Source organism: Pezoporus occidentalis, unplaced genomic scaffold (genome assembly GCF_034315485.1).
Source record: "Pezoporus occidentalis ecotype Australia unplaced genomic scaffold, CSIRO_AGI_Poc_V1 ctg90, whole genome shotgun sequence".
Taxonomy (NCBI): Eukaryota; Metazoa; Chordata; class Aves; order Psittaciformes; family Psittacidae; genus Pezoporus; species Pezoporus occidentalis.
Window position 1 is genome coordinate 1,883,171 of NW_026916263.1, and position 20,964 is coordinate 1,904,134.

At 40.3% G+C, this 20,964-nt stretch overlaps 1 protein-coding gene across 3 annotated transcripts in view; it reads left to right on the plus strand.

Moving 5' to 3' along the window:
• The first annotated feature begins 315 nt into the window (after positions 1–315).
• The window catches only part of TMEM161B (transmembrane protein 161B), a 39,500-nt gene continuing 18,851 nt past the window's right edge, over positions 316–20,964 (plus strand). For all 3 annotated transcript variants that reach the window (XM_062605181.1, XM_062605182.1, XM_062605183.1), the window contains exons 1-4: positions 316–455; positions 10,427–10,530; positions 15,794–15,874; positions 20,508–20,605. In XM_062605181.1, the coding sequence (XP_062461165.1) occupies positions 453–455; positions 10,427–10,530; positions 15,794–15,874; positions 20,508–20,605 (286 nt within the window). In that variant the 5' untranslated portion in view covers positions 316–452. The remainder of the gene's footprint in view (positions 456–10,426; positions 10,531–15,793; positions 15,875–20,507; positions 20,606–20,964) is intronic.

Sequence of the window (20,964 nt, forward strand, 5' to 3'; positions counted from 1 at the left end):
GCTCCCGCTTCTGTTCCCGTTCCGCTCCCGCTCATCTCCTAGTGCACGCTAACTCCGCCACCCTGCGGCCTCCAGCAAGGCGTTTAGCGCTCGACGCGACCGTTTCGCGTCACGTGGCCGGGGTCGTGCCGGCGCCCTGCCTGAGGCGAGCTGCACACATAGTGCCTGATGGGGCTGGTGTATATACCCTTACAACGGACCGTCCGCTCCGGCGGCGGAATTTTTCTCCGATTATCCTCTCTACATCGGGGGCAGAAGGGTAGGTGTGGCGGTGTCTGTCCCGCCCCCAGAGTAGCTCGTCCTTTTCCGCGCAGGCAGTTGGTTAAACAGCTGAGGGGGGAGGGCTACGTGCTGTGGGGTCCTGGCGTGACCTCGGCGACGGGCGGGAGCCGGCGGCGAGTGTATGTGCTGCGAACGGGGCCGGGCCGGGCGGCGGCGGCGGCTCGGGCACCATGGTGAGCCCGCGGGGCCGGGAACGGGGTGAGCCCGTCGCGGGTGCTCCTGTCTGCTTGGACTCCATGATGTGGCTCTGGGGATCGGGGGGTGGACGGGTGGTACCAGGGAGCTCCGTTATTAGCGCTCATCTGCTCTGGTGTTCACTACACCTGGTTCATTCCCGGGTTAGTGGCATGTGCGGTGATAACACATGGGTTACTTGGCTTGGGAAGAACCCTACCTCGGGTTGTCTCGACAGGTGCTTTAGCACTGACACGGCTCAGTTTCTTAGGTGTAACACAGAGTAAATGGACCCGTAGTAGCAGGAGAGTGAAATTTGGCCAGGGTTATTCCTGCTAACGATACAGAATCATACCATCATTGGATGGCTTGGGTTGGAAGGTACCCCAAAGCTCATCCATTTCCAGTGGCCTCCCTCGTGCAGGGACACCTTCCACTAGACCAGGTTGCTCCAAGCCCCGTCCAGCCTGGCCTTGGGCACTGCCAAGGATGGGGCAGCCACAGCTTCTCTGGGCAACCTGTGCCTGGGACTCAGCACCCTCACAGGGAAGAGCTTCTGCCTAAGAGCTCATCTCAGTCTCCCCTCTGTCAGGTTAAAGCCATTCCCCTTTGTCCTGTCCCTACAGGCCCTTGTCCAAAGCCCCTCTCTGAGTTTCTTGTAGCCCCTTTAGGCACTGGGAGCTGCTCTAAGGTCTCCCTGGACCCTTCTCTTCTCCAGGCTGAACAAACAGACTTCTTTCACTATAAAGATAGCTGAATTTTATATTTACGTCTTCATTGCCATTTAAAACTCCGAAGTTGCTTGGCTCTCTTAACATACTTTACAGATACAGGGTATATGGAGATCCATAGGGATACTTGAGTGCAGATATAAAAACTTATTTTGTATGTCGTGTTAATACATATATTTATTTTCCATGTGGATGTGAATGGTAGTGCGCTGTTTAAACTATGGCGACATGATGTTTGTTCGAATGATGGAAATCTTGCTTAGGGAGTAAACTTCAGAGTTATACTTTGGGTAAAGTCTGACTTTAAGCTCTTCTGATTCTAGTAAGGTTATTTTAATAGTGTATGGTTTGACATCTGAAAAGAGCTGCAGAGTTACTTTTCTCATGATGGCTTTTCCTCTGTTCTTTTTTTTTTTTTAATCTTTTTTCTGTAGGGATTAGAGTATTTAATCAAAGTCTTGAGAGATTCCTGTCATTTGTAGGAGTGTATGAGTACTGTCACCTAGCTATGTGGAGCTACTCTGGGATATTTGGAAGCGAATACAGCTTTTTCTCTTAGTGTAGTTCCTCATTTAAATAAACTGAGTGCTTCCTTCTGTTGCCTGATTGAATTGGAAAATCAGGTCTATTTTTTTCGCTAGCTGCTGGCAGCATGGACAAATAATCTTTTTGTGTGATTCTATGACATAAGCAAAGTGAAAAGATGATAGTCTGCTACTTTTATGCTGCTTGGAAGCTGTATTCTCCAGTTCCAAAGCAAAAGGAGTATGAAATATTCAACAGGTTCTTTTGCACTGAGAGGGCTGTAAATCAAGTCAGAATAATTCAGTGGTAGCACTCTGCCAAGTTGGAACCAACAGGACTCAGAGTCTGTGTAGCTCTGAACTAATTTTACTTGTAATTTAATAATATGTTGAATGCGTACTGGTGTTTTGCCCAGCAAACATTCTGTATTGGCTTCTTCAGTAATAATGCTAATCTGTGATCTTATAAATGCTCTTGATCCAGTCATAGAGTTTCTAAAGCAATAATTTGATTTTCCTAATGATCACTAGTTCTGTAGTCTTTGTGCTAAGAACCTCGGTGAAAAAAGAAGCAAGACTGTCAGGTAAACTGCAGTTGGCTGGCTGGAATGTAGTTTTGGTTTAAACAACACACCTTGTTTCAGAGGGTGTCATGTTGCTGGTGACTGCTTCCATCTAGCAGTTTATGGCTCTCCTTTGAGCATGTGGAGAGGTGCTGGTCAAGAGAGAATGGAGGGAAGACCCGCGGAGGTGAGCAGTTTGGTGGTAGTCCCAAATTCCTTGATGTTCTTTGAGCTGCTTTATATGTCTTCTGTTCATCTCTGCTGTGTTGTAAACAGTGGTAGGTGCAGGAAAAAAAATCCGGCAAGACTTGGTCATAAAAAAAGAAAAACCTGAATTTTGAAGGTGTCTCTTGGCATTGATTTCTTTCCCAACCTAATCTTTAAGAATGTTTGATTTTTACAGATTATAAGATTTGAACTGCCTCTGATTGCTAACTACACAAGGTATAATTCTGACTATAGCTATTTTGTGAAAGTCGTCTTCATTTTTTGCTTTTGCAAATACAGCTTAATGGACATACACATACGGAAAAAATTTTGCATATGGAATAGTCTCATTTAATAGCATGAGCAGTAATATGTCATTTATTAAATGCATTTCAAACAGGTTGTATCAGTGTAGCTTCTAGGTTTCACAAATGCCATTGCACTTTTGGAACTGCAGAAGATAAAAGTATTTGTTACAGTCTCCTGGAGACCTTACAGGTCGGTACTTATTTAAAAGCTTTTCCATTTCTTCTTGAAAATTCACAACTTTGTTAGTATATTTGCATGCTACCACTGGAAGAGATTGATATACCGTGAATTAACATCTGTAGAGTACTTCAGTGCACTTGTGTAAAAATCTTGTTTTTACAAGACTTGCCACTTCAGAAAGTAAGTAGCTGGCATTGTGCTTCTGAAGGTGAAGTTGTAAATTGGATTCTACCAGCTGCTTTTTCAGGCATGCAGTTATATTGCTGCTGTAGTCCTGGTGCATACAGCAGTTGTCTTCAGCTCAAGGCCCTTGTCTTGCAATGGAGGAGGTGGTTAAGGTTAGAGAATGAGTAATTTAAAAGTCCTGTGTTAAGCTGGGTGCTTGAGTTATTTCTAGTATCTAGGTATGAGATAAGGGAAAAAGGGAAAAACCTGCCTTGCTACTACAGATGTGGGAGACTAACCTTGGGCAAGGTCAAAATGAGGAGACTGGAGTGGTATCTTGGCATAAAGCTGTTAACCTTGGCTATCTTTGCTTTGCATGTTCTGTAAATCAATTAATGATAAAATGAAAAATGTACTTTAGGGAGAAGTACTTTTAAAATCTGTTACTTTCTTTGATTACTATTCTGAGATAGCTGCTGGTGTATTATAACTACACTTGACTTGTAGATAAGAGTATTGCAACTTTATCGCAACTGCTTACTCTTACTTTTTGTTCTAATTATCAGCAACTGTAACTCCAGTTATGTGGTAAAAGGTATAGACGGTGAAAACCAGAGTCTAGGTATAAGCTTATTGAACCTTATACTGTTGCCTGTTGGGCCTGTCATCTTTTTTTCCATGATTTTAAGAAATCTGTCAATCTTGCCTTTAATGTAGCTGTTACCACCTGTCTTCTAGACCACTTAGTCATTCTCTGCTACGTTTTATTAAAAGCTTTCTTGCAAAACATGTGCTTTATTGCACAAGCAAAAGTTAGAGTCCATATTGAAAGACCTGGAACTGAGCACAGTGCTCAAGGCTTGACCAACCTCAACCAAAGACCTTTCTCTGTCACAGAGGCGCAGCCATACTGCAGTTTATTGGGCATCCCTTAGTGGTTGTACTATTTCAGTCTCATCTTTGACAGTGAGGTTGCTTGTCAGCCTCTGTTTTGCAGCGAAACTGTCTCATGTAGTTGTGTTTTCTTTGGGCCATGTACTTCTTGGCATTATACAGATTGACAGAAAGGTCTCTGAGTAGTGAGATATTGACTTCTCTCCCCAGTGCCTTGAATTTGGGTTTCAAATTCCAAGCTGCGAAGCTGGAGACATGGATGTATGTAGAATCAGAGTGCCAAAGATGTTGTAGAACAGATCCAAATAATGTTGTTTAGGCAAACTGTTCTGCGATTGCAGGCACTATTTAATCTGTGCAGCAGTTCCTCACCTCTAAGAGGTGAACAATGCTTCTGTTACTTTTGAGTCAACTCTATCAATGACTGTGTGGTCAGTTACTTCAGCATAGATCTCACTGGGTGATGGGTTGCTCACCAGAGGCCCTCAAAACCCCCATATGATTGTGGACTTTTCCTGTATCCATCTTCTTCCTCAAGCACATCTCATGCTCTGTTTAGCAGGGCTAGATTTTTTAAGTTGTGGATTTCTGGCTAAATTCTAAAGTCTGTGTCTTCTAAATTAGAGTAATTCAAGTAGAGGCTGTTAAGATGTTGGTGGGAACCAATACCTAAAGCTTCATTCATGGTTTTGGGTTTAAACCATTAGTGGCAGGGGGAAGACTTAAAAGTATGTGGGAGACTTGATCAAGACAGAGCCTCAGTTGCAATGAACCCTATGGCTTTGTGTGTGTGGAAGAACAAAGATGTGTCCTGGTGTTGTAATAGAGATCGTTTGGGATGTGGTAGATTTTTCCAGAGTTCATTAGTAAACATATAAGCAGTGTGTAACCACGCAATAGAGAAAGAATAGAGTTGGCAAAATGTGCTTTGCACAAAGTGTGTTATTTTGAGTGAGCATAGCACTTAGCGTATTCCCCTGCTATGTGTTCTTGGCTGATTGCAAGAAGAGTAATGCAGTAGAATTTTTTAATTTCAAGTGACATATTTATGCAGTTAACGTATTGCTCATGGTTGATTGCTAACCTTCAGGAGTCAAGAGAAAAATGTCATCATCAAGGAGTGAGTACATCCATTTTTTAATTGCTTAGAGTGTAGAGAAATACCAGAAGGATATTTCCACCACAAAAGTCAGTTTTAAAATTAAGATTAAAGATAACGTTTTTTGAATCATTATTTTTAAATGGCTTCAAAATTGCTAGGTTGTTTCCAGTGGTAAACTGAAATATTTTTGCAAGTATTTCTATTTTTAAGGAAAGCATCAGTAACCTTTATAGGGGTGAATATAGTGAATTCCAAATAAAAGAGGGTAGGGAGGGTGCAGATCATGAGATGCTTGAATTTGACATCCTCAGGACAGTGAGAAGAGCGTGCAGCAAGCTCACTGCCCTGGACTTCAAGAGAGCAGACTTTGGCCTCTTCAGGAACCTGCTTAGGAAGGTTCCATGGCATATAGCCCTAGAGGGCAGGGGGGCCAAAGACTCTTGGTTGCTATTCAAGGATCACCTGCTACAAGCTCAGGAGTGTTATATCCCAACTAGAAAGAAGTGCAGCAGGAGGGCCAGGAGACCTCCTTGGATGGATAAGGAGCTGCTGAGGAAAATTCAAATGAAAAAAGAGGCTTATAATAAGTGGAAGCAAAGACAGGTGGCATGGGAAGAGGGATGTTGTCTGGGAAGCTAGGGACCAGGTTAGGAAAGCTAAGGCCCAGTTAGAATTAAACTTGGCTAGGGATATTAAGGATAACAGGAAGGTATTCTACAGGTACATAGCAAATAAAAAAACAGACTAGGGAGAATGTAGGCCCCCTCAGGAGGCTCTCGGGAGAACTAGCTACACAGGATTTGGAGACGGCGGAGGTTCTGAATGACTTCTTTGCCTCGGTCTTCACTGGCAAATGCTCTGACCGCACTGCCCAAGTCTTGGAAGGCAGATGCAGGGACTGTGAGAATGAAGACCTTGGGCCCACTGTAGGAGAGGAACTCGTTCGAGACCATCTTAAAAATCTGAATGTGCACAAGTCCATGGGACCTGATAAAATCCATCTGCGGGTCCAGAAGGAGCTGGTAAATTAAGTTGCTTAGCCACTGTCCATCATATTTGAAAAATCATAGCAGTCAGGTGAAATTTCTGACAACTGAAAAAGGGAAGTATAACCCCCATTTTCAAGAAGGGGAAAATGGATGACCCAAGGAACTATAGGCCAGTCAGTGTTACCTCTGTGCCTGGCAAAATCTTGGAGCAGATTCTCCTGGAAGGCATGCTAAGGCACATGAAAAACAACAAGGTGCTTGGTGACAGCCAGCATGGCTTCACTAGGGGGAAATCCTGCCTGACCAATTTGGTGGCCTGCTATGATGTGGCTACAGAATGGATAGATAGGGGTAGAGCAGTTGATGTCATCTACTTGTGCAGTGCGTTCAACGCTGTCCCGCATGACATCCTTGTCTCTAAATTGGAGAAACATCAATTTGATGGATGGACCACTCGGTGGATAAAGAACTGGCTGGATGGCCGCACACAAAGAGTTGTGGTCAATGGCTCAATGTCCGGCTGGAGACCAGTAATGAGTGGTGTCCCTCAGGGATCGGTGTTGGGACCGGTCTTGTTCAACATCTTTGTCGGTGACATGGACAGAGGGATTGAGTGTGCCCTCAGCAAGTTTGCCGATGACACCAAGCTGTGTGGTTCAGTTGATACACTGGAGGGAAGGAATGCCATCCAGAGGGACCTTGACACGCTTGTGAGGTGGGCTGATGCCAGCCTGATGAAGTTTAACTGTGCCAAGTGCAAGGTCCTACACCTGTGTTGGAGCAATCCCAGGCACAGCTACAGGTTGGGCAGAGAAGAGATTCAGAGCAGCCCTGCGGAGGGGGACTTGGGGGTGTTGGTCAATGAGAAAATGAACATGAGCCTGCAATGTGCGCTCGCAGCCCAGAAAGCCAACCGTATCCTGGGCTGCATCAAAGGGAGCATGACCAGCAGGTCGAAGGAGGTGATCCTGCCCTTCTACTCTGCTCTCAGGTGACCTCACTTGGAGCATTGTGTGCTGTTCTGGTGTCCTCAACATAAAAAGGACATGGAACTGTTGGAACAAGTCCAAAGGAGAGCCATGATGTTGATCAGGGGACTGGAGCACCTCCTCTATGAAGACAGGCTGAGAAAGTTGGGTCTGTTCAGCCTGGAGAAGAGAAGGCTGCTTGGAGACCTCACAGCAGCCTTCCAGTATCTGAAGGTGGGCTATAAGGATACTGGGGAGGGAATCTTCATTTAGGGACTGCAGTGATAGGACAAGGGGTAACAGGTTAAAACTTGAATAGGGGAAGTTTAGATTGGATATAAGGAAGGAATTCTTTAAGGGTGGTGATGCACTGGAATGGGTTGTTCAGGGAAGCTGTGAATGCTCCACTGCTGGCGGTGTTCAAGGCCAGGTTAGACAGAGAGCCTTGGGTGAGATGGTTTAGTGTGAGGTGTCCCTGTCCATGGCAGGGGGATTGGAACTAGATGATCTTAAGGTCCTTTCCAACCCTAACTATTTTATGATTCTGTGATTCAGTGGCTTAAGATGAAATGATCCTGATGGATTCACTTACAGCTTAAGGCTTCACTTGAGTAAAGGAATGGCTTTCTGTAGGTGCATTTTTAAGTATTCTTTTGAATTGTAAGTATTTTAGCTCACTGGTGGACCTGCTGCCGTGTATAAAACCTAGCTGCCTTAATTTGCATCACTTTCCTTCCTATTACCTTGAGTTGGAAAGGCATTTTCTTTCTCTTACAAATAGGAAATCCTAGGAGTAATTGAAGAGACATACTAGCACCTGGTTAGTTAGTCTTCCTAGTAAAAATGTTATTTTAGAGAAATACTCATGTAAATTTATGCTGACATAGTGAATTCTGATGATCATGGCTTAGTCGGCCGGCCAGTGAGACAGTGGTTTTGGGTGGCTATGGTTAGGCTTATCATGAGGTGGTCAGCATAAACAGTTGATTTTAAAATGCATGATTCATTTTGCAAACCATATAAACTTCCTGAGCAGTTCAGCCATTTAAATATATTATGCAGGTAACTTGTTTTAATAACACTTCCTTTGATTTTAAGTTCACTTCCCCTTAGATAGGGGATTGGTTTGAGTAATTTCATGCACAGGACTCCAGGATGGAAAGAATCCCTAATGAAGGTAGAGTTTTTAAAATAATACAGAGAGCTTTCAATCCTGATCTTGATCCCTGGTCTTGGTGACACGGAGCATCAGCAAAAGTGAAGTCTTACTTTTTAAGGTACGTCAAAAAACTGATTGGACCAATGTAGAAGAGCAGTAGAAATTTCAAGGAGGGAGGATGCGGAGAGGCTTGAATACTGAAGAAACTTAATGATATGTCAAAAAAAAAAAAAAGCCAACTCCAAAGGTGTTATTTCAAATTATACTAAATCTATATTATATTAAAAAGTATTTCTAACTGATACTTGACATTTTGTTATGAGATGCATGATAACATATGCTCATGGATACTGAAAGGTAATTTATGTTGTTCTAATCTCCCTCAGTCATGTTATATTAAGGATGGTGCTCGACATTACCTGTAAGATTTCATCTGCTATAATTTTATAAGAGCAGTATTGATAAAATTTCTGATTTATTTAAATGAAAGAAAGCATTGAAGGGAGAAAAGATAAGAACTTTTCCTAAGTGCAGTATATAAGACCAAAGATGATATTGCTGCTAAGGAGGAGGGCTGACAGAGAGTGGTGGATCCGCAGGTTAATACCTGGTTGCATAGCAGGTGTTGACAATAGGGAATTGCCTTGTATGACTATAAGACCCTCTCTGAGATGCAAGGACTGCTAGGAAGGGACACCTTCCACTTGATTAAATAGGGCAAAAGCTGCGTCTGTCCTGGCCTTGAACACTGCCAGGGATGAGGCAGCCACAGCTTCTCTGAGTAATCTGTGCGAGGGCCTCACCACCCTCACAGGGAAGAACTACTTCCTAATGTCTAATCTATATCTATCATGAGGCCAACATTGTGAGGGAGAAGCTCTTATACTACTGTGGAGGCAGTATTCTCACAGGAGAATGGATAATTGGTACATAAACTCTGAATAATCCTGAAAGATACAGCAAGGCCGTGAGAGGCCCGAGGAAGCTTAAGCAAGCAAGATAAGAAGAAGCTGGAATTCACTGAGTTAATGAGAACTGTGGACTGTTGGCAAGCTTTGGAGGTCAAGTTCTCACACTTGTGCTTAACCAATTATATGTTAGTCACTAAGGGTCTTCAAGACATGTATCCAATCATAATATGCCAAATCACTGTAAGTGCATGTAAGAAATAGTATATAAGGAGTTAAGGCTTTGAAATAAATGGCAGTCGCTTGATCACATTGATCATCTCTGCGTTGTCTGTGACTCCCACGTCAACATACTACTTCTGGGGAACTGGCACGTGTGGGTGCATCTCTGACCTGCCTGCATGTGGCATGGGGAAAAAATGGGCTGTGTGAAATTGCAGAGCTATGATTTAATTGAGATAACAAAAACTTGGTGGGATAGCTCATGCAAGTGGAGTGTTGCTATGGATGAATGCAGGCCCTTTAGAACAACTGGCTGGGACAGTGAGGTTGGACTTGCTCTTAAGTGAGAGAGCGATGGGGTTGCATGGAAGTCTGCCATGGGATGAATAATGAACCATCTGAGAGCTTATGGGTAAAGACTAGAGGACAGAGCAATGTGGGTGATGTTGTAGGTGTCTGCTGTAGACAGCCTTTATCATGAATAAGGAAAAGATAAGGCCTTTCTCAGACAGTGGGAGGAATACTCAGGTTTCCTGGAACTAGTCCTGTAGGTTATTTTAACTACCCCTGTATCTTCTGAAGAGAGAACACAGCAGGTCACAAGCAATCCAGATCTTTTGTGTGCTTTGATGGCAGTTTCCTAACACAGGTGATTGAAGAGGTCATGGGGAGAGGTGGTCCGCTGTGTGTGATTCTTGGTGTGTTTTCAATTGCATGTTTTTCCTTCTATCTCTCTGATATTTTTCCTTTTTACTATTGCTTGTGACGTTTTCAGCTCAAGTGCCAGATCCTGACTGTGAGCTGGGATGCTAAAATGAAGCTGTGCTGGTTGTGATTGGTCTGTGCCCTCCCTTCCCTTCCATACCTGTGCCTGGAGTTCATTGAGGAGCAAATGCTCTGCATTAATCAAAGGCTGAAATTTCTTTACATAGATGTTACAAAAAATGTTATTCCTACCATGCAAGGTGTTTATAGTTATTCTTTTTTTAAGATACTTCAGCACTTCTCTAAAAGAAATACTGACTTGTTATTAACTTATTCCTCTACAGGGTGTGATAGGTGTACAATTGGTGCTTACCATGGTAATGGCTAGTGTCATACAGAAGATCATACCTCATTATTCTCTTGCTCGTTGGCTTCTCTGTAGTGGCAGGTAAGATAAGAAACAGTTGCTATATGGTGTGTGAATATGGTAATGCAGTTATGCATTCAAGTAGTAACAGTAAAACATACCGATTTAGGTGGGTTTCTTGAAAAATAATCTGATATTCTTTTTTCTTGAAAAAAAAAGAAATAAAAAATTAATCTTTAATTTACTACCATAGCATTATGACACCTGACTTACAGGCTCAAGGTATAAAGACACTGTTGATGTAAAAGAGCAAACTTGTTTGCTGCTATTGTTTTAGTCATTAAGTTAATTGTTGCCCAACTCTTCTGTTACTAAAGGTACAAGCTACATATGTTAATATTAAAAAGCTGAGCTGAGTACAAGACAATGAAGAATAGAAGGATTTTTTTCACTGCATTGCCTCGGTGTTCTTGATAGTCCTGCTGATGAGCCATGCATATAAAGAGTGCTTAGGTATTGATTAGAAACTAGCCAGCTACTACACTAATCTGGACTGTTTTACATACAGAGGGTAGATTGAGATTAGATTTTAGGACAAAGTTTTTCCCTGTGAGGGTGGTGAGGCCGTGGCACAGGTTGCCCAGAGAAGCTGTGGCTACCCCACCCATGGATCGGGCATTCTGGATCCCATCCCTGGACAGGGCTTGGAGCAACCTGATTTAGTGGAAAGTGTCCCTGCCCATGGCAGGGGATTGCAACTGTGTGAGGTTTAAGGTCCCTTCCAACCCAAACCGTTCTGTGATTCTATGATTTATTAAAAATTCTATTCTTTTACAATTTCATGGGATTAGTATAAAATTCCATACATTACTTCCTCATAACAATAGATCAAACAGACATAATGAGTTACATGGGCAGCATTCCCTGTTTGGCTATATGCATAATAACAAAAACCAGCAGCTGTTTTGAAGATATATATCAATATCTTCGATATTAAAAGAGTTGGAGACGCTGCTTTTTTTGTTCTGGAAGAAAAAAACCCCTTTGATTAAAAGGTAGTGTGCTGTCTTTTGTAATTGTTAAAATTCTGTGAATATCAAATCTCTATTCCTGGATTTCTGAAGAAGTATCCTTGAATAATAATTTTCTTCATAGGAGTCTTAACCAGTCTTTTATAATTTTCCATTTACTTTTTTCGTCTCCATCTTGGCATTACCAACCTTTTTTTTCTTTTTTGTTTTCCCCACTTCATCACCCAAAGAGTTGCTAATGAAAAATGACATAGATGTTGTTTAGATGCATGTTAAGTACCTCTGGTTAGATATAATGCAAAACATTAATTGTCAAGTGAATAATATGAACAGGAATAAAACTTTAACTGTTGTGTGAAGTTTTATTGTTGACCATATCTGCAGGGTATTGATCACCTTTTTCGTACCCTCAAGAGAATATTACATTAATGAATATGAGACAGCATGCCACTTATTTTTGAGATGTGTTACTACTATAGTGGTTTTATCAGCAATTCTTCAAATGCAATTTCCTACTTTTTATGTCTTACTTTAAAGATTTATTTAAACTTTTATCTCAAAATTTAAGTATTCAATTGTTCTCTTAAAAGAATTGCTCAATATTATGCCTGTGTTCTTTGTTCTTGTGAAGTTTTCGCTTTCCTTGTGTCCTGGGTTCAGCAGTAGCAGTTAATTTTCTCCTTCTTAGTAGCTGGTGCAGTGCTGTGTTTTTGACTTTCAGCCTGGGAACAACACTGGTAACACCAGTGTTTTTAGTTGTTGCTAAGTAATGCTTACTCCGATCAAGGACTTTCTGAGTCTCTGCCACGAAGGAGGGTAAACCGGGAGGGGAAACTGGGAGGGAGCAGAGGCAGGACACCTGAGCCAAAGTACCAAAGGAGTATTCCATACCACAGGACATCATGCCCAGTGTATAAACTGGGGAGAGTTACTGAGGAGGCCCAGATTGCAGTTTGGATCGGGCTGGGTATTTGTCAGTTGGTGATGAGCAATTGTATTCTCTTCCCTTGTAATTTCCCTTATTATTATTGGTGGTAAAGTAGTGGTTTGTGTTATACCTTAATTACTGGACTGTTCTTATCTCAACCCGTGGGAGTTACATTCTTCTGATTCTCTTCCCCATCCCTCTTGGAGCAGGGAGAGAAAGAAGGGAGGACGTGAGTGAGCGGCTGCATGATTCTGAGTTACCAGCTGGGCCTAAACCATGACACCTTGTTCTAAGGCTTGCTGTGTTCCTAAGATAGGGAGAGGTTTGCTTTTTAAATCATGGAATCCTAAAATGATTTGAGTGGAAAAGGACCTTAAGATCATCCAGTTCCAACCCCCCCTGCCATGGGCAGGGACACCTAGACCATGTCTCCCAAGGCTGTGTCCAACCTGGCCTTGAACACTGGCCAGGGATGGAGCATTTGCCACTTCCACTCTTCTGTTTCTTCTAAAAAAAATACTTTTCATCATCGTTTTCTTCTTTTATCTTTGTGCACCTGCAGATTGATAAATACATAAAACAGGATTTCTGCACTTGTTCTTACGGATTTTTGCTCCTACTGAAGTCAATAGGAGTCTTATGATTGACATTCGTGTTACTAGCCTTGAAAATGTCATTGTGTTCTTCAATATTCTGTTTGTCTGGTAACTGTTTTAGTGCATTGTAATTTCAGTCATTGTGAATAATCTCCTGAATGCAAGAATTCTGTAAAAAGCCAGAAATAATTCTGCTTTCCAGGAATAAAAACAAGTAAGAAGCTTCACTGCAACAGGAGTCTGAATTGTAATGGCAGAAAGAAAAGCAGTTCTTTTCTTAGTTTAGCTGACAAACTTTTATGTCTAACCCATTTTCCTTAATGCTGTCTTTTTTGCCAGTGGTATTTTCTTTGACAGACTTGTGTGGGTAGGGTGCTAGGTGTTTTGTGCACGCGTAACTGTGCAGGTACAAGCAGAAACACTCTTAAGCAGTCCAGCTTTTCCAGGAAAAGTTACCACCTGCTCCTCCTTTCCTTTGTTAGTATACTTTCAAGTAATTCTTTGGTTCCCCAAACTGGTTTTTAAGTTACTTCATTTAAGCATTTTTTTTCCAAAGGCTTGGGAGGCTTTTGTAAGCATTATAGTCTGAAATGTCTATAGATAGCCACTGCTGAATGGGAGCAAGGATAAAAATGTTACCAAACAAGCCAGAAGCTCTTCTAGTTATCAGTTGTTTCCAAGATGCCTGTATATGTACATTCAAAGCCTGTTAAAATGAAACATAGACATTTCAAAATTTAAAAGAATTGTTAGACTAGATGGATATAAGATTATTCATTTACAGAATGAAAACCTGTAATTTACTGTTGAAAAACAGCTTACTTAAATTTGTAAAGAAATACAAACCTTTTCCATCAATGCCATTTCAGAGCTTGAGTGGAATTTGAATATTCATGTTTGTTGAAGTAAATGAATTGGCAGCCTAAGTATCTGCTTTTTTAACTTTGCATTTTTAACTAATTACCTTTGCAATTTTAGCTAATTTAACCTTTGTATTTTTAACTAATAAAGCCTTCTGTACCAAAATGCTGCTTTTAAGTTGCTCAGCTACTTCAGTTGTTCTGTTTTCAGGCCACTTCAGGAAGACAGGCGAAAATGGATGTTTTCTTTTGCAGTCATTAATGACCTTCATTCAAACTAACTGGGGCGTATCTGTGCTGCTGTTGCTATTCAGACTAACCTGGATATGTCACAGTGACAGAGTAATCAGTTATGGGATCTAAGTTTTAAACGTATATAAGCTGAAGCAGATATGAACTATTTTTCTTTTTTAGCTCTATGTTTTTGGAAATATTTGTTCAGATCTCTTGGGTTTGAGATTTTAGATGAAAGGTGTGTAGAGTTTATTAGCTAAAGATTTCCAAACCTGTTGTATCCTATTAGTTGTAATTAGTGATCACTTGCAACATAATTCTGTCATGTAATTAAGAGCAAATTGTTGTTTAAGTGTTTATAATATATTAGTATCAGAGAATCCCAGACTAGTTTGTGTTGGAAGGGACCTTAAAGCTCATCCAGTTCCAACCGCCTGCCACGGGCAGGGACAACTTCCACTAGACCACTTTGGTCCGAGCCACTAGACAATGTTGATCCGAGCCCCGTCCAGCCTGGCCTCGAACACTGCCAGGGATGGGGCAGCCACCCTGTGCCAGCGCCCCACCACCCTCACAGGGAAGAACTTCTGCCTAAGAGCTCATCTCTATCTCCCCTCTTGTCAGGTTAAAAATGTGGCTGGTTAAAAATGGACTTGACTGTATTGGAGACAAAAAACCCTGAAAAATATGCTTATTGTGTGGCACTGCCAGGTACTATTCTTTCTCTCTTTTTGCAAGTCATTTTATGGTTCAGTAGAGAAGTCACAGAATCAGAGGATGGTTTTGGTTGGAAGGGACGTTAAAGCTTGTCCAGTTCCAACCCCCTGCCACATGCAGGGACACCTTCCATGAGACCAGGTTGCTCCAAGATCTGTCCTACTTGGCCTTGTATGTTACACAGAACAAGATTTTTGTTGATTCTGCTGCATTAGGTACTATTTCTTTATCTGCATAGGAAAAAATTTGAAAAATTAGCTTTCCAACACAGATGATCTTCATCACTGCAGAACTACTTTTGGTATTTTCCGTTGCCATGTTCAGATCTCGGAGATGTTGAATGACAGAGCAGAAGACTTTTTCTGTTTCTCCCCACTTTCTCTGTGTTGTTTGAAAGCTAGGAAGAAGTTAATATCTGTAATGTAGTTTGTCTTCTTGGAGGAGGTTTTTAGGAAAGGAGTGTTAATGTTAAGATCTGCTCTGCCTGAGAGAACAGATAGCTACTCTGGACTCTGGAGGATTACTGTTGTTTTGAAAAGCATGATTATGCTGTGTAAGATAATTTAGAATGTGGCTCTCGTGGGTAATTGTAATGGTACAATTATCCCAGTGAACTTTTTTCAATATCAGTAAAATCTTTTTTGCTGTATTTGATGATAATGGTAAAATTTGGTGGTTTGGGAAGTGAAGGATTTTCACTTAAATGACAAAGTGGCAGAGCTTTCTTACTATGAATAAGCGTCTTACATGCTGAAGAGAACTGAAGTTTAGCTGTAGTTGTTTAGTTCAGGCAGGGTTGGTACTTGCACATAAGGGTGTTTTGCGTAGTTACTGCAAATGACCAGTGGCTTAATAGGCATACAGATTGTGTGTTTATATATATATATTTCTATATTTTTATATATATATTTTAAACCATTAAAACCATTATATTGCAAATACTGCTGTGGTTATACTTAAGATTTTATTTTTCTTTAGTTTAAGGTGGTATCAGCATCCCACTGAAGAAGAGCTACGAATTCTTGCAGGGAAACAAAAAGGCAAGAGCAAAAAGGATAGGTAAATATTTGTTCTAAGCTTTTTCTTTTCCTTTTTTTTTTTTTCTCGTTATGATCCATATATTAACTTTGCTAGCCAACTTTTGTCTTTTTGTGAGTTTAAATCTGTTACTTGCCTATAGCTGCCTCACTTGCCACAGCTCTGTACCAACCTGTGTTGGTTTAACAAAGTGTCAGTTTAACAGAGAGTTGAAGATGCCCAAATTGTGCAGAACTGGATGATGTCCAGTCCACAAGATTGGTCTGTGAAACTGCTAATTTGGTGGCAGTGAATTTTTTTAGTGAATATATTCATTTGCATGAAAACTGAGGAAAGCAAATCTTCTATAGGATTGAAGCTCTTCATCTTGAAGCAAGAGAAGAAAGATTTGAGTATATTAGTTAAACAGGATTACTGTGAACCATCACTCTTACACAGCTGTGAAAAAGGTAAATGTGCTGTTAGGATGTATTAGGTGAGGTATTTCTTGTAGAAGAGATATGGAAATACTAATCCTCTTGGGCGAGGCACTGGTGTAGAACTTTAGCTGGATTACCATGTACAGTTCTCATCACTAATGCTCAAGAAAAATGAGGTTGTACCTGAACAGGTGCACAGAGGGCCGCTAGGATCATCCAGGAAGCAGAAAATGTCTTACAAGAGGAAGCTAACATAGCTTGGCTTGTTTAACCTAACAAAAGATGACTGAGGGGGTGGGATAGCTGTCGGTCAGCTTAAGATGGAAGGAGATTTCTGATGTTCAGGCACAAAGTTCTGGAACAGCCTTATCAGAAGCACCGCTGTGGCAATCTTGGGATGGTGGATCTGGCTATGTGATGCAAGGTTTGACTGTATTTAAAATAAACAAACCAACGAACCTGACTTTCATTTTACATGTTTGTTGCAATATTCTTTCAAATTCAGAAACTCATCTAACAGTTTTCTGCAGCAAGTTGAGGTGAAATAATTGTGAGTAGCATTACAATTTATAGCTGTCAATTTAAGCAGTGATATTCATTCATATGTAAAATAACTTTAATTATAAAACTATAACTTAAAGTCCACCCATAGAAGCCTTCACCAGAAAAACACAAGCACATTCCAAATAATAATTGTACGTTGCTCCTACTGCCTTTCCTCAGCCTAGCCAGTCTTTTGCCATCCAAAAGATGTGTGTTCTCACTTTCACCAGAGCAATTGCATGCTCTCAGCTGAGTGCAAGTATGGCATGTTAATGTGTACTGACATACAAGTTTAAATTTTGTAAGCTTTGAGAAATTTACTGTGAAATTTAGTAGGAACCTGTATCACAAGTCACCTATATATGCATTAAGTACTTTTTCGGTTACTAAACTTACCCATTTAATGTTTTCATGTTTGCCAAGGCAAATTTTGTGGTGTGATTTCATTATTATAAGATAGATATAATCATCTTGCTGTATTAATATGTGACCAGGAGAGCACAGTTGTAATAGTTGGAAATAATTGTTTGTACTAGGATAAATTTTAATTGCAGGGGAGTAGAAAACTTCAAAGAAACCAAGACAGTAATGTGGAGGCTTAAGTGATGCTTTTTTTGCTGTGCTGTTTTAAGGACAGAATGAATGAAGCACTTACTTTTTAGTCAGTAAGTATACCTCTGCGTCCTCTAAAGAAGTGGCTGTTGTTGGAGAGCCATGGTTTAAAGCAAGAATTGCTCCTATTGAGTTGGTTTGGATACACTGTTGGATATATCCAGTATCCAACTGGATATTGAATTGGTCTGGATGTACTATTTTAGGTTCCACAAAATGGAATGCAGCACTCCTTTGAGCCAAGGAGGTGTGAAACAGATAGTGTAGGAGAAACAAGGAGGCATCTCTTTGTTTTTTGTTTTTTTTTCCCATGTCTTTTCAAGATAAAATGCAAAATGTAGTACATTCTCCTGTGTCTTACTTAAATACTTTTCCAATATGAACTAATTAAAAGAGAAATTAGGAAAGCAGATCCAAGGACCTTGCTTGAGAATTAGCCTTATAAACAGCTGTAATATGAACTTGTAGTCCAGTTTATTCAATGCGTATTACACTTCAGTATATTGTCCTGTACGTTGTAAAAGCATGTGAATATTAGGCAGTTTTTCTATTTCTGAATTATGTTGTATTAAATTGTTAGACCAATATAAAGGTCCATAGCTACTATGAATTGCTTTGAATTAAAGCTGTATATGATCCTGGATGCGTTCCGTGTCTCTTGGATTATGGGTCCCCTGGGATAATTAAAGTACAGGAACACCAAATTCTGTTAAGCTGAAATGCTTCTGTTATCAAAATGCTCATCTCACTCAAGATGATGTTACATGCAGTAGGAAGACTTCAAGAGTACAACTTGGGGCAGGGAAGCACACCAAAGCTTGTAGATACACTTCCAGGGTAGAGTCTGGGATGTCTTGTTCAGACTTCAGCACCTGAATTGTTGAATACTCCTATCCTCAGTTTTTAGTTTGTCCATTAAAATGTCTGTGCTTTTGAAAATACTCAGAATTAATAAAACCTGGAAAAAAAAATGATGCTTTCTGCTTGTATCCTCATCTTGCACGTTAGTTGAGAGGACTTCATTCCTTATAAATAAATTAATAATTGATTGATTGAATTTCCTTTAATGCTTATGTCCCAATAACTCATCTTTCCATGAAAAATCCACCTCTCCTTTAAAGGTTTTAAGGTTTGTTTTTTTTAATTTTATTTTTTTTATTACTCTAAGAAAACATTTTCTGATCTGCTTTAATGATATTTTATTTTTAATAGTGATGAGGTAGGTTTTACCCTAGTTAGTAATGGTAATCTTTCAGCCCAATTTTGTGTAACTTGATCTTGTTCAGGCTCTTTTAAGAGCATCCTTTTTTCTTCAATTTAAAGTCCGGTAATGTGTCTTATTTTCAGGAAATTGGAGATTCTGATGTTGGCATTGTTTCAGATCTCCAGATGAAAATGCACTTTCTTTTTTTTTTTTCCAAATATGTAATCTTTTATGGTCTTTACATGTATTTCTGCTATGAAAAATGATTCCTTAAAAATGTGTTAGTTCTAACCAGCAATTTGGAAAACACAGTCATTTTATGTCTAAGACATACTTTTGTTTATACATACAAGTATTTCAAAGATGATTTGAGTAGGGCTGGAAAAGAGGAGCGATGGTGGCTAGAGTAAAGGCTTCCACATGTGGAGGAAGTGTATAGTTTACTAGTCTGAGGGAGGGATTTGCAGCAGGTACGTATCCAGTGTGCACAGAGGGTGGATAGGGAGTAGTAAACATGTTGTTCAAGGAGGCACTGAGTAATATTAGTGTAGTACATTTAAGGACTTCTCTATTTTGGACACACATTGTGGACCTTGGTGCCAGAAGACGCTACGGAGCTCAACAAATCTCATACTTGTTCAGAATGAGATTAGGGAAATTCACATCAGTTTTGAATGTCGGTTTCAGGTTTCAGAAGATGCAATCCCTGGCTCAGCTTATCCTCAAATTGCTTACTGCTGGAAGCCAGAAAGGGTTTACCAGTGTGAGGAGCAACTTTTGGTTGCCTATTCCTCCTGTTTGAATAAGCAAGTAGCCACCTGTATGACAGGAGCAAGTGAATCTGTGTGTCACTGTTTATCAAGCGCCAGTGTATCTCTGTCGTGCCCTGCAGAAATGACTAAAACCTGGAACACAGCTTTAAACACTGGTGTGGTATCATGATGTACTTAGCATTGTCTGCTTTCCCGAAGAGAGCATGATGGATTATTTCTTTTCAAGATGTATTGGATCTCTATATGATTGTAGTAACACTGTAATAAGCATATATATAAATTTATTTTTATAAGCAGGGTATGAATTGCAACAACTTTGTGGTATTTCTACATGCATTGTTTTTGATTAGAAAGCTATCTTTAAATTATCTTTGCTTGATGGCAAGTAGGATGGCTCTCTGGAGCATCTATTGGCCAGTTTGTATAATGTACTTGCTAAGCACCCTCTTGTGACAAAAAGGACTGATTTTTTTTTTGAAATTTGGGTTTTATTTTTTCCTTATCAGCTGTCTTCTGAGGTAGATTACTGTTTGTTGTTATTTCCAGTGAGCGTTCAGTAAATTAACATTGCCAGATCTGTATGTCTTTTCCACTTATTTTCAATCCAAAGACTTTAACACTCCTGTCTTTCAGTATCTGGGTCTAAACCTCGATTAAAAAGTTTCAGTTTAGCTTTGATTTTCCTTTGGGCTGTCTATATGGTGGGGTACATATATTATGCTCTGTAGCTGCACTTGTGTCACAGATTTTTCAAGACTGTGAGAACTTACTACAACACCCTGTAGCTCCCTGAAAAGAGAAAAATCAGTGGGCTGAAATTAATACTGGATCTTGTCCTGATACATGCTCAGGATGCAGCATATAGAAGCCATTTAAACCCACACCACAGCAGTCTGTCAGAGCCCTGCAAGGTAAAGCTAGGAGGCTTTGACATACCTGTTTGTTTCTCAAGACTTGAATTAGTGCTTTCAGCTAGATAGATAAAGATGTTTGCATTTATCAAAAAAGTGATCTGCACTTTTCTTAAATTTGGAATGTCTTTACATATTGAAAGCTTGTCATATCCATGTATGTATTATCTATTAATTTATTTACTTTTTCAGAAAATATAATGGTCATATTGAAAGCAAACCTCTAACCATTCCAAAAGACATCGATCTTCATCTGGAAACAAAATCTGTGACTGAAAGGGACACTATTGGTAAGAATAAGTGGATGCAGACAACGGTACATTATTTCAAATATATCCTGGTTCTTTTTATCAAGTGTTTATTTATGATGAATGTTGGAATATCTTTTGTTATAGACAATGAATGAATAAAAGTACAACTGATAATAAAGTTTAATGAGAAAGCAAGAATTTGGGCTAAATCTCCCTTGTTCCATGGGTGACATCTTAGTAGCAGTTTTATGGAAAAGGATGAGGAGATGAAATCCAGCATAAAGCACATCTCTTGCATCAGGCAGCCAGAGCAATATGAGACAACACCATGGTCTGTTTGAAACAGAGATCATAGCTTTTTGCAAGATAATGAGAACCAGCAGATGTTGAAACATGTA